The sequence below is a fragment of the Tiliqua scincoides genome, chromosome 2 (assembly GCF_035046505.1).
Source record: "Tiliqua scincoides isolate rTilSci1 chromosome 2, rTilSci1.hap2, whole genome shotgun sequence".
NCBI classification, from domain to species: Eukaryota; Metazoa; Chordata; class Lepidosauria; order Squamata; family Scincidae; genus Tiliqua; species Tiliqua scincoides.
Window position 1 is genome coordinate 14,518,979 of NC_089822.1, and position 14,514 is coordinate 14,533,492.

General features: G+C 44.4%; 1 protein-coding gene across 1 annotated transcript in view; it reads right to left on the reverse strand.

Annotated features, from left to right (window-relative positions):
- Positions 1-3,472: 3,472 nt before the first annotated feature.
- ADAMTS12 (ADAM metallopeptidase with thrombospondin type 1 motif 12) overlaps positions 3,473-14,514 on the reverse strand; it is a 148,848-nt gene continuing 137,806 nt past the window's right edge. Inside the window, exons 20-23 of the mRNA XM_066615124.1 lie at positions 10,480-10,632; positions 9,623-9,796; positions 7,738-7,891; positions 3,473-6,100 (exon numbers count right to left, since the gene is read on the reverse strand). Of these exons, the coding sequence (XP_066471221.1) occupies positions 5,970-6,100; positions 7,738-7,891; positions 9,623-9,796; positions 10,480-10,632 (612 nt within the window). The 3' untranslated portion in view covers positions 3,473-5,969. The remainder of the gene's footprint in view (positions 6,101-7,737; positions 7,892-9,622; positions 9,797-10,479; positions 10,633-14,514) is intronic.

The following is a 14,514-nucleotide window of genomic DNA, read 5'->3' on the forward strand; positions in this document are numbered from 1 at the left end:
CAACCACAGTGGGACTTATTTCTGACCAATTATCCACAGCCTAGCAATTTAAAATACTTCTTATATTTATTTGGTTTATCCTTATCAGTTTTTAATACATTTATTTTAAAGCAAATGTAACCTACTGTAAGAGTGAAGGATGGAATGAGCTAGATCAATGGTTCCCACACTGTGGGTTGGGACCTGATTTTTGGTGGGTCTCCAAAGGGCGATTGAAAGATCAGATACCTAATTGCCTTAAGCCTTGAGGCTGTTCAGAAATCAGATACTGTAGCTGCTAATTACCCTGCAAAGAGCTCAGCTCCTGCAGTTTGCAAGTATGTGTAAATATAGGGAGATAAATGTTTGAGGGTCTTTTTTTCTGGTTATTACATATAAATAAATAAAATATTTCTAGATCTCCTTTTTTTAAAAGTCTGGTAAACCTAGGTGGGTCCTAACAGAGCGTCATTTTAAAAAGTGGGTCCTAGTGCTAAAAAGTTTGGGAATCACAGAGCTAGATCTTTAAATGCAGTAATATACATTTTAAATAGAAATATGGTTGAATAATGAGGCAATTTTAATTTGTAACGAATGTCATTACTTCGTTACATTGTAATGTAATTAAGTAATTTAAAATTGATTTTTTTTTGTTTGTGGTTGTGATGGAGTGTGGCTAGGAGGGCATGGCTAGAGTGTGATATAAACTTCTGCATGTTAAAAATTACCACTGCTACTTGGTGTGTGGCTTGATTTTAGTGCACAGTAAAATAGCGGAAGCTCTGAATGCACTCCATGGTGACCTCATCCAGTACATCTAGCAACAGCATCTGTCAAGAAGATAGGCATCATTGGCTGTTTCTCTCACCCCAAACCATCACTCTCCAGGAAGGGCCTTCATGTTGTTCCATCTCAAACTAGCTATTCATCTTGACTGCAGTTCACAAGCCATCCATTCTGAAGCATCTAATCAAGTTAATTTGTATTCTTGTGGCAGAGCTTTATGGATTGCAAGCTCCCTTGAAATGGCTTAACTTTTTTTTCCTTCAAATTGAAAACACAGGGTGATGGCAGAGTCTAATCTAAACATGTTCAGTCATTAAGTTGTGTCTGACCCTTCCTGACCCCATGGACCACAGCACGGCAGGCCCCCCTGTCTGCCACTAACTTCCAGAGTTTGTCCAAATTCACGTTCAAATCTAAACATACCTTGTGTGAACAGTCAAGGTGTATTCAATTCCTGTTGCTTCAATCTGTTAGAGGTCGATGCTATGCAGTTATGGTTAGCAGCTTAAAAATTTTTTTTTTACTATTGTGCAAATAATATACAGAAATTAAACATGCTTATTCATAGTAAAGCTTCCACCAATCATTAATTGCAAATGAATGTTAATATACCATTTTTTTAAAAGTCTCCACCCTTTATACTCCACAAATGCACATACTCTGTGAGTTTTCCTATCATTAATAAAGTCCTATTCCATGCATTGGCTCGGTCATGTTGTGAGAATGGATGATGGCCGGATCCCAAAGGATCTCCTCTATGCAACTCATGCAAGGAAAGCGCCCTACAGGTAGACCACAGCTGCGATACAAGGACATCTGCAAGAGGGATCTGAAGGCCTTAGGAGTGAACCTCAACAGGTGGGAAACCCTGGCCTCTGAGCGGCCCGCTTGGAGGCAGGCTGTGCAGCATGGCCTTTCCCACTTTGAAGAGACACTTGGCCAACAGTCTGAGGCAAAGAGGCAAAGAAGGAAGGCCCATAGCCAGGGAGACAGACCAGGGACAGACTGCACTTGCTCCCGGTGTGGAAGGGATTGTCACTCCTGAATTGGCCTTTTCAGCCACACTAGACGCTGTTCCAGAACCACCATTCAGAGCACGATACCATAGTCTTTCGAGACTGAAGGTTGCCAACAGAAATGCCATGTTCTCACTGTGGTTATTTTTGAATTTTCCAGTACCTTCCTATTAAAATGTTAGCAGCAGTCAGTGCCATAACATTTCACAAGGCTTTGATAATACTGTCTCTTCCAAATATCCTACTATATCCTAATATATGCAGCAAATATCAAGGCAAATCATATTCCATCAGCTCTGAGGTTTTATGGATTTATATTGTAATTTTAACTGATCGTGCCTTTTATCCTGTTTTCTTTTCTGTGAACAGATGCCACGTCTATGCATCCAAGAGGGGAGCATTATATGCTAATTTCCCCTTAATCCATTTCTGCCCAGCCCACAGATGTACACATTTGATCCCTGTTGCGCGTATGTAATGTTAGTCAGAAATTGCTTAATTCTGTAGTCTCTGTGTCCAATGCAGTTGTTGTCTGGGAGGGGTGGACTCCCCAATCTGCCAGAACAGATTGTTTACAGCAGCGGTTTTCAAACTTTTTCATCTTATCAAACTGTGTCAAGGTACTGAAATTGTCAAAGCACACCATTAGTGTTTTGACCATCGACAAGGCATAGCGCACTGCTGGCCAGGGCCTCACATCCCCAATAGGCCTAATAATAAACAGCCTTTCCCCAATCTCCTGCAGCACACCTGTGGACCATTCACGGCACCCCAATGTACCATGGCACAGTGGTTGAAAATCATTGGCTTACAGGTACAGAGGGCTCCTTAGCTAAAAGGATAGTGGGGAGTTCCATCAGTGAGTTTCCTTCTGCCCTAAGGCTACAAGCATTTATTTACTAGGGTGCAGTGCAATCCTAACTTGCGCCGGAAACAGGCAGGCCAGAAAGCCTTCACTGTATCTAGCACAAGATTGGGGCCAGAAGCGACTCAGCCAGAGGCAAGGGGAAACTCTTCCCCTACACCTGGGTTAGCAACCACAGCCCCAATAGGTCTCCTCACACCTGTACCACCTCAGGAAGTGGCGCAAGTCTGAGGATAATGGAGCAGCTTGGAGCCACTCTGTGCTGCTCAGGGAGTAGGGTCCTGCCTACCCGCCCAGCCTCTCCCTACCCTGAAACACCTCCTCCCGGCCCTCCCCAGACCCCATGTGCCAGCCAAACTTGGCTGGCACAAACTCACCATCCCTGGGGCCCATGACTGTGTCCAGCATGGTGTGAAAGTGCTTTACGGCACTTTTGTGACACCCCTAGGCTGGCGCAAGGGACTCCTAGTTAGGATTGTGCCCTTAGTTGAGCACATTATAGAACTTTGTGGATAAGGAAAAAAAAAAAATCTGCATACATCAGACTTTAGAAATGTATATGTCAACAGTATCTAGCTGCTTTTTGAAGGAACTGGGTATTCCCTTGACAAAGATTAAAATTGAAATTCACTGGGAACACTCATCCCAGTTTTGAGTTACAGCCGCCCTTGATCATCATCTTCATTGGACAGACTGAACTGCAGGCAGCCAATCAGGAACTGAGCATGGGGCTTGTTTGTGCTCCATGAAGTAGAACTGCAAGAGACCGCCCTGTTGTTGCTTGTTCATGCAAACAAAAACTTTCATAGAGAAATCCAATTATGACTTTTCCCAACATAAAAGCAGTAGATATACTTTTTTATTCCCACAAGGAGTTATAAAACATTCCACATTGTACAAATTAAGGCCGTTTTGGAAAAGCACATCCCGTAACACTTGAGAAGCAATTCGTCGGGCATTGCACAGCAACACCCTGCTTAGGTATAGTTTCAGCATGGATGCAGACCTGAAATACACCGACACACTGTACAGTATGTTTACACACCATGCGACTTTCAGCACCGTGGTATAAGAGCACCATATTTTAAAAATAAAAACTGCTGCATTAACTTAGAGGTATGTGCATTGATTAATTTGCTCTACATGAGGCAAGATTTGCAACTCTCCACAGACAGAATTTCCAGTGGCCTCTGGCGGAGGTAGAAATCCTGGAGGCTTTATTTTTCAAATTCTGCTCTGAGGTTTATCAAGCCTTGTAGGAGCTCCAGGATTAACAGAAATAGAATTTGTAGGCCACAACCTGGATCAGAGATGTGCTGTGAACAAGCTTATTGTTTCAGGGCCAAACTAAGTAAGTTTATGGAGATTAAATCTCCATCTCTTTAAGAAGCAGCTGTGAGGGTGGGTGGGATTGTGTGTTTAAAATGGACATTGTGGTGCCTTGGAAGCAGGGGTGACCCAAGGATGCAATGGCTGTTGTAGTTGGCGTTGAGCAGCAAGACTCAGGGTGCTGCCCCTTCCCTGAAGCCTGCCATAGAAGGAGCTGCTCCAGTCCACTTCCTAGTCATTAAAAGTGTTTGTAGCATCTTCTGCACTACCTGTTTTGTTTAAAGCACCAGTTCCCAACCTGTGGACCACAGGTGGTTTGTGAGACTGTGAGAAGTGGTCTGCAAGGTCTCTGAAAAAAAAATAAATCACTTCCATCATCTCGCTGAGCGAGTGCTCCTTGATGGACTACCAGAGAGGGCAGAAAAGGACCACCTGCAGCCCCAAATGGCAACAAAAGCAGCAATCCACAAATCTTATCTATAAATAATAAATCTCTAATAATTCTTCTCTAATTATTACAAATTTAATTTTGTGTGTGCAGGGAGGTGGGGGGGCTGCATGTGGTCCACAATTATCCCCTCAGTGGTCCTTGGGCTTCTAAAGGTTGACAGCCACAGGTTTCAAGAGACACCTCAAACAAGGAGCAAGGCAAGACAGTAGGAAGCAGGCACATTGCCTTCCATGGAGTGGGGTGGGGTGCGTGGTGTTGGCAGCAGATCACCTTTGCTGCCCCTGCTTGGAACTTAACTGTTTCCAAATTGCAACCCTAATTTGAATGGGTGCCGAAAGGTGGTGAACTGGCTGCACAGCTTCACCAATCAGCTGTGTGAGGGAGTGATGGCCAGTGGCAGCACCTGGCTGAGAAGGGCTAGGGCTGGTTCCAGTCCTTTAAAAGCTCTCTGCGGTGGGAACTGAGGCAGAAGCATTGAAAGAGACAGAAAGAGGTGGAAAGCTTGAGAGGATCTGAAAGGAGGAAAGACAAGGAAAGAAAAAAGACAAAGAATCCTGAGCATGGAAGAAGAGCAGGGGAAGCTAAGTGGGGGTGAGGAGGACTTAACCCAGCAGGGAAGGGACTGAAAAGAAGCCTGGGAAGGGAAGCCTGCTGCAAGTTCCAGACAGGGAGCCAGAACTGCAGAGGAGGCAGCCAGCCCTGGCCCACATCTACTTGGGCATAGGGAGAGGCAGCACCCTTAGAGACCCAGAGTCCATCCCAGCCAGGGAGCTTGGGACCATGGTGGGCAAACAAGTGGAATGGAGCCTTGGGTATTGTGGAAGACCCTATCTGGATCTTCATTTCCAGCAGAGAGCTTCCACATAAACCTCTCTATAGGATGCCCCAGCAAAGAAGCAGGGAAGAAGGATGAAATTAACTTGGAGGGGCAACTGCTATTCTATTTCTTTTAGCCCCTGGTGGACCAATAAAAAGATGAAAAAAGCACTCAGGTGCCCAGAGTCCATGTCTTTCAAGAACCCCTTTGAGAGGAGGAGGTAGAGATGAAACCATCAAAAGATACACCCAACTAGTCCAGTAGAGCCTGGATGGGCACTAATGCATCTGTATCCATTGCGCAGATGGATGTGGCTCTCCTTTGCTGAATTAGAATAATGGGCTTCAACTGATGCTTTCTCTAGCGCAAGCTATACAATCACAACCTGCCACAAGGTGGGTCAGAAAAGTAGTATAAAACTAACTTTTGAAGAGAGAGAGGAGACAGAAGAAGGATGGACACATAGTGAGAAGACAGGTAGATGGATGTCATAAAGGTTAAAACATATTATGGAAGACACAACATTAGGAATGAGCCCCATGTTGCAAATTTGAAGGAAAGATGGGGGTGTCCTGGATTGGAAAGGCTGAAGCCCACAGCATTATAGTCCCATAAATTTTGGAAGAAAAAGTACTAGACTTCAATAGTAATCTTGAGTTGTGAGTTAGCAGTTCTAGTTCTCATTCACGTTATGGTTTCAGGCTTGAGTGATGCAGAAGTCCTTTGTTAAAACTCCGCTCGGGGTCCCTTGCATGTGAAGCAGCATTGATTCTTCACAGATGGCAGAGAACATTTGCCAACAGCCCTCACTTTCGCGCAAAAAACTGCTGACAGCCTGTCCTTGTTGCAAGGCAAACCTGTAATGAATAGATATGCATAAACATGATAAAAGATAGTCGCACTTGGTGTCTACAGTATATGATAGGAGATTGTCAGAGACTGAAGAAAAGTAATTAAGTAATCCATCGATCACCCGGCTTTAGGCATTGACCGGAGACAGGACTGGTTTTTACTCCATATCTTTATACATTTGAAGAAATAATATGATATTGGACATTAGGAGAAATGTGTCATATCTCTTTTTAAGGAATGAATAGATTTTTCTTATTCTATCCTTTGTTCTTTTCTCTGGTTCGCTCTCCTCTGTGTCCCATTCTTCCTGAATTATAGTTTAAAAAAATGTACATACATAGCCCAATAATGTATTTCATGTGACTAGTTGCACCAGAATGTGGATGGAAGGTGCACATTCATAGATGCATCCCACTGAAAGCAAAGTTGGTGAGATAAACATCTGCACACAGATGCTTATTCCAACATACATTTGTACATTGTACATTTGATTGTCTTTCCTAATGCAGAAGGACATACACGTCCAAGGGTAATGTTTGCTAGTCTAATCATGTTTCTGTGGTTCTAGACTCAGGCCCAATACTATCCAACTTTCCAGTGCTGTTCAAGCCACGTGCTGCATTCTGTGGTGGAAGGGCAGTCACAGAGGCCTCCTTCAAGGTAAGGGAACATTTGTTTCCTTATTTCGGGGCTGCATCATCACTGGAAAGTTGGATTGGATTGGGCCTCTTTTCACTAGATTCCATAGCTTCAGTGTATAGTGAATGTAATATTTTCTGTTTTTGCAATTGTCAATAAAAACACAACATTTCTAGAGCTAGTAACTATTCCTTGTGCTATAGACCTTAGGACTTGTGTCAGTGCCATTCTAGGTGTCTGGGAGCAACAATGCTGCCCCCGTCCTTGAGGCCACCAAGCTCTCTGGGAGAATCCACCACTGTACAGCCCCTGAACCCTGTGCAGGGACACCTAGACAACTGAGTAGCACACTGCTATCAATCAGGCACTAACCCCAAAGTGAACACTGCAGCCAGTAGGTGGGCCACAGGAGGGCCTGTGACTACCCAAGACAGGCTTTCTGGTTGCTGGGGTAACAGGGACGCTAGAGAGGTGGGTTCTGGGCTGGAAAGGCATAAGGCAGGCCTCAGTATAAGGGGTAAGAGCCGATGATGATGCAGTAACAGCAGGATGCAAGGCTGAAGGCTCTGTCTCCACAGCCATTGAAGTAGACAATAACCCGAGGAGGCTGGCCTGTGGAGAGGAGGAGGGAGTGGGTGCTGCATAAACCCCTTCCTTCTTGAAGCCAATCTGAGACATCAGGGGCAGGCTCTCCAGCCGGGCAGCAGGATCCTTCCTAGGTGGATGGGATGGTCCAGAGGTCCATCAACTGGGCATCACGAGTACAACAAGGGAGGATTCTCCCATTCAATCTGGGTGCTGAGGAGCCCCACACTAGAGTGATTTCAGGCATTTAAAGTTTGCATCCATTTCATGATGGAGACAAGAAGAGAAGGCTTCTGCCAGTGCAATCCTATGCATATTGACTCAGAAGCACAAGTTCTGCTTCGTTATCCACTAGGGGTTCTGTTCCAGTCTCAGTCTTTTCTGGAGGTCATAGGGGTTCAGCTGACTTAAAACCCACCTGTGTTTTCCAGGCACTCTTGCAGGTTGCATTTCTGAGAGTCTGGAGGCTTGGCTGGAAGCTCACACATGCTCTCGTTCTTGGTTGCATTGTTTTCCATGCTGATGCACCACACTGCTCTTTGCTGAATGCCTCCACCACACAAAACAGAGCACTGAAAAAGAGAAAATTCGCTGATCTAAAAACATTATGAATGACCAGTGCTATCTCTTCTTGGCATCCTTCACTCTCGGAAGGCTATGGTGTCACGCTCTGAATGGTGGTTCTGGAACAGAGTGTCCTCTCCAGTGCGCAAAGCCTGGGTAAAGTAGGTATGGAGGATAGGCTGTTACCCATGCAGCAAATCCCCCCTCTCCACGTCGCTGAAATGGTCCAATGGAAAGGCAGAGGCCAATACGGTTGGTTCCAGTGGTGTCGCAGGAGTTGCCAGAACGTGACTGTGTTCAGCCATGAACTACCTCAGGGACTCCGGCTCCAGATTTTGCCTCGAGGTTGACTCCTGAAGCCTTTTCCATAACTGGATGTAGCCACAAGGCAGTGGAGGTTTGGGATCAGAGTTTTCCTTCTCTCAGATGAGCTGCCTTCCCAGGCTGACAAGTCCCTTCTACCCGGTGGCTGTTTAGTCGCCTCTTATGACAAGTACAGCCAAACTGAGGGCCTATTCTTATCCCCAGCCCCCCATGACCAGTGCATGCAGAATTTAAAGAGGACATCACTGCCATGCATGGGCCATCTAGCCCAGCTTCATGGTCTAGCAGCAGCAACCAGACAGGTGACTCTGAGAGGCCTGCAAGCAGGACATAATTGTTATATTCCTGCAAATCCTCAGTTTCTTGTGCTGACCATCTCCTGCACTGCCTTACTCCTCTCTCCTGAGTATGGTTGGGGCTGAGCAGCACTTTTGTCTTCTGTACAACCTCCAACATGGCACAGAGGGAAAGGGCTGCTCTCTTCCTTGTTGGCCTAGTAATGTCTGCCCCTGACTCCTTCTGGCTGTTTTAACCTATGTGGTGTCTTGCCTGCAGGCTCTATCTACTACTGCTTATACTAGCGGCCAGACAGAGGGAGAAGAAATTGTTTCAATTCAGTTCAAACTCAAAGAGACACAATGCAGTTAATGATTGTATGTGCTGTGTTCAAAGTGCTTGACGTGCAGCAGCATGGACCGGGATGCTAGACCCATTTTTGCAGCTTAACTTGCCCCCCCTTTCTCTTCTCGGACTTATGCTGGCAAAATAGTGCTAGAATAAAATAGGTTTTAATTTGCTGCAGACATGAAAATGTTTATTTACAGTCAGCACTTTCCTTCAAATAGCAACAAGGATCCAGTAATGGGGGTGGTAGGGGACAGGCAGAGATACACCTCCCCTTCTGGCATAGCCTGCATTTATATGTCCGTCTTGCTCCTTGTGTTTAAGACCCAGGCTGTCCAAATGCACAGATCTGTGCAACCTTGAAAGAGAGAATTTAGGTGGTGCCACTCAATGGACAGAGCTGAAAAGCTGCACTTCCTACTTCTTATATCTTCACAGCTATTAGCAGTAAAAGAGCACTGTTCTCTCTCTGTTTTCTTCTCCTTTCTATCCTGGCTCTTTTTCTTACCAAGCTTTTTTAAAGAAATGGTAATAGTCCCACTAGTCTAATCCAATTTTGGGCAGGATTGATGATCAATTGATCAATTGATGGCCAATGGACTAGATTAGATAATTCAGTCTTGAGTGTGGAAGGACAGTGATTGACCATCAAAAGTACCCTGGTATCACAAAGAGAAAATGCAGAGCCCGAATCAGATCACATACACATAATTTTGTGGGTCATATCATAGTTGGGCCGGTAGTGGACAGTTAATTGCTCAGTCTCATAGCTTGCTTTAGAGATGATATACCTCATTCCAGGGTTCTGCACGCCACTCCAAGCAAGGTCTTGCATTACAGCTAACGTTCAGTTGTGGCTTGCGTCCCGTTAACTGGCAATGAAAAGGTCTCAGGAATCTCTTGTCACGAACATCTCTGCAATGCACGTCACGGATTTTGAAACCACCTCCGCAGTTGGAGGAACACTGTGAAGGAAAGGATGGCAAGACAATGGCCTCTGTAGCTTCACGGAGTTCTGGGAGGATTCTGTGGTCAATATCCAGAACCGAATATCCACAGTTATGGACCTCCATTCCAGGGATTTACAAACTATCCCTTCCCTTATAGCTTTTAGGCAAGCTTTATAACTTATAATTCCCTTATGACTTTAGGCAAGTTAAAGATACTTTTATTTTTCCAAGTGAACACCTGCGCTTGTAAGAACAGCGAGCAATCAAAATCAACAGCTGTTTGGGGGCTTTGACAGGGTTTGTTCTTTTGACAGGTTTTGACAGTGTTTGTAGAAAAACGCTGGCATTAAAATTATCTCCACAATTGCCTCTGTAATCCCCGATAACTTCCCCTTCCACTTCCTTACTTATATAAGCATCAGTCTTCTTGGTTCTGAAATGGTGACATTTGTTTGGAGATAAAGTAAATTAGGCTACAATTAGGGCTGAAAATTAGGGTTTTCAGTAAAGTACTCCTCAATGTAAAAAACTAAATAACCACTTTTAAGTGGTTTTTCGTCATATTTGTAAAAAAATGTTCACATGCAGCTTTCTGGATCAGGGTCAGCTGACTTGAAAGCCCCTTGACCCCAAAAGGCAGAGTAGAACTGTAATAAATAAAATACCAGGCATCAAAAAGAATATTGAGGGGGCACTACCTTGCTCCAGCCTCCGACTTTCCATTGGGCACATGGGCGGAAGTAGCACCTTCTTGCTGGATCAGGTTTTCTAATGTGATCACAGTCAGCGTCATTCTTAGTGCTGCATTCCACAGATCTCCAGAAAGCCCCCACACCACACGTGGTGGAACACTGCAAAACAGTGCAGAAAAGAGTCTAAAACTGCTTAATTGCATTGTGAGATTGCCTTTTGAGATGCAAATTTGGCATCTCATTTGCAGCTCATGACAGCAGAAAATAAACAGAATCTAAAGCTAATCTATTCTACTGATGGCCTGAAATTCATATTTCATTCAGGCAGAAATTAACAAAAATATGACAACAGATTTGCTCAGGCAGAGACTGAAATATCTGTAGCTCTGCAAACATACAGCCATCAGACTTTGTGAACGATTCAGGATCTCTGTGAAGGTCACTTTTTCTTAATTTTTTTTTTCAAAATTCTGCCAGCTCAGAAGGATGAGGTGAAACACACGTCCTAATCCGCAACCAGTACTGTTAAATTTGCTTTAAAATCTAGTTGGTGACATCTGTTATATACATTTCTAGTTCAGTTCCTATTTAGTCTTAGGATCTCTTGAAAGGTGGACAAACAGGCATGAAAATGAGATCTTCTTGATTACTGGGCTGGGGCACCTTCCTTTTGAGGAAAGGCTATAGTTTTTGGGCCTCTTCAGCCTAGAAAAGAGGTGCCTGAGGGGGGACATGATTGAGACATACAAAATTATGCTCAGGAAAGCTAGATAGAGAGATGCTCTTTTTCCTCTCACACAACACCAAAACCAGGGGACATCCACTAAAATTGAGTGTTAGGAGAGTTAGACAAAAGAAAATATTTCTTTACTCAGTGTGTAATTGGTCTGGGGAACTCTTTGCCACAGGGTGTGGTGATGGCATCAGGCCTAGATGCCTTTAAAAGGGGATTGGACAAATTTCTGGAGGAAAAATCCATCACGGGTTACAAGCCATGATGGGTATGTGCAACCTCCTGATTTCAGAAATGACCTATGTATCAGAATGCCAGATGCAAGGGAGGGCACCAGGATGCAGGTCTCTTGTAATCTGGTGTGCTCCCTGGGGCATTTGGTGGGCCGCTGTGAGATATATGAAGCTGGACTAGATGGACCTATGGCCTGATCCAGTGGGCCTGTTCTTATGTTCTTATGTTCTCTCTCATTATACTAGAATTCAGGGTTACTCAACTTAGGGCACAATTCTAACCAACTTTCCAGCACTGACCTAAGGGCAATGTAGGTCCGAGGTAAGGGAATACATATTCTCTTGCCTTGAGGAGGCATCTATGACTGCCTCCCAATCGCAGGATGCAGCACAAACTTCATTAGAAGAGCTATGTTAGAGCTAGAAAATTGGTTAGGATTTGAGACAAAATTGACTGGGAATAGTTTCTGGATAAATGAGTGTATCTGATCTGATAAAGAAATCCATTATGGGGTACAAGCCATGATGTGTACGTGCAACCTCCTGATTTTAGAAATGGGTTATGTCAGAATGCCAGATGCAAGGGAGGGCACTAGGATGCAGGTCTCTTGCTGTCTTGTGTGCTCCCTGGGGCATTTGGTGGGCCACTGTGAGATACAGGAAGCTGGACTAGATGGGCCTATGGCTGTCCTTATGTTCTTGCTAGAGGTGTTGCTGGGTTGCTTCAAATGGAAATAATCCCAGAACATGGATAACACCTATGTAGGAAGTTCCTATGTTGGAACTCTGAGCATCACAAGATGTGTACACGCAGTGAAATAAATATATAACAAGAAGCCTGCACAACCTTGTAGCTGACCAGCACACTGTCCCGGGGCATGCCAGTTGACCTGCCACCCCCTCCAACCCGGAAGTAATTGTGGTAATGTGATGATGTCATCGCAATCACTATTGGAGTTCTCTGAGCACAGCTAGCCAAAGAAAGGGCCAGTTTTGCTCCAACTGACTGTGCTGAGAATAACTGTGGGGGTGGGCCAGAGATCTTGCCCACCTTTGCAGCCTTTCTTAGCATGGTCGCATACCACTTGGAGCAAGGCCGACCATGGATTGCCGTGGCGGAGTGCCAACCAGGGACACAGCATCCCTGTGATCCACCCTCTTCAGCTATGGAACTGAGCCTGCAGCCAAAGAACTGGCTGGCTAGTTCAAATCAGTATGTGAAACTCAGTCCCCCGCATCAGATCTGTACATTCTGCTGCTGAAAACTTATTCCTAAGCACCTGAAATGTGAGTGGAATCACAACAACTCAGCCAATGTGTTGACTTCCAAACATACAGTACCATACAGCTATCTGTTAAGTGCGCAATATGTTTCGCATGGGTCCTCTCAGTAATCCTTACAACTGGCATTCAAAGAATGTCTATATTGTTAGCCTACAACTACCATGACTGGGAGAGAGAATGTGGTTTGGCTAAGGCCATTCAACAAGTTCATGGCTGAACCAAGGTTTCGGGACATCCTTAAACACTATACTACACTAAACACATGTTAATAACACATGTGATGATGGACATGCAGTTTGCCTACCATTCCCTAAGTGGAACTGCCATCTCTCTAAGAAATCCATCATCATTTCTGAATCATTATCATCAGGCCAACAGGAGGCTGGCTTGGAAAATGTTCATTACTATTTCAAAGAACGCAATCTAACTGGCAGGCATGTCACCAAAAGCACTCAAATAGGGGCGATTAGTACAAATGAAGATTAACAAGCTATTTCTTGAACTAATGGCAGATGCTTTATGTTATCCACTCTAGTCTGAAATGTTCATCTAGATTCATGCAAAATTAAAATGTTCGGGTCATGGTAAGGAGAGTGTGTCCCCACCCCCTGAAAAATGTCATCAGACCTATCATAACATATCTAAACTCCTGAGATGTTTTGCATGGTTAGGAACCCTGACTTTCATTTTAGCTAGTCCCACCAATAATAATAATAATAATAATAATAATAATAATAATAATAATAATAATAATAATAATAATAATAATAATAATAATAATTTTATATTTTATATAAATATAATTTTATAAAATTATAAAATAATTTTATATTTATTAATAACAATAACAATAACAACAGTATTTATATACCGCTTTTCAACGGAAAGTTCACAAAGCGGTTTACAAAGAAAATAAAACAAACAACTAATGACAAATATACGGATTGTCTGACCAGTTTGGCTCTACCATGCCCTATAGCACTGCATCAACAGGAAAAATCCCCAAACAACTGCTGGCAGTGCTATCATGGCCCTGAAGGAAAGAGAAAGCATTGCTCCTTACCTCTTCCTGCCCCCTCAGGTGTAGCCGATGGATAGAGAGTGGGAAGGAGGAGACAACGGCAGCACCCACCGCACTGTGGGTACGGCACCCTCCAACACTTTGGAGGGACGGCATGGCACCCTCCAGCACTGTGGAGGAAGAAGGGGGCTACCATTTTCCCCCAATTCTTTTCTTGCTCACTCTTAGCAGGCAGGAAGAGAATTGAAGCTCTGACCTGAGGGGCTCTGTCAGAAGTGGGTTTGAAGAAGGAGGCTCTCATCAGTTCACTCCCCTCCAAGACTCCACTCCACACAATACATTCAGGTCATGTAATCAGTGGGTCGGCCAAAGCTCACCGATGTAGCAACTGGTGATGTAGCCACAAGGCAGTGGAGGTTTGGGACCAGAGTTTTCCTTCTCTCAGATGAGCTGCCTTCCCAGGCTCCCATCTACCTGGTGGCTGTTTAGTCACCTCTTATGACAAGTACAGCCAAACTGAGGGCCTATTCATATCCCCAGCCCCCAGGGGATACACATTATGCTTTAATCACTCAAAGACAAGAAAAAAAGTAGCCTTTCTGTTTCTCCGTCAGGTAACGCTTTTCCACCTTGCTACTAATGCATAGCTCTCTCACGCGCTCTCTCTCTCTCTCTCTCATGATGCTGACCTGTCTTTTAAAGAATATCTGTCAGCTTCCAAAATGACATCAACCCGGATCATTTTCAATGTTCTAATTTCAGTTCCATTT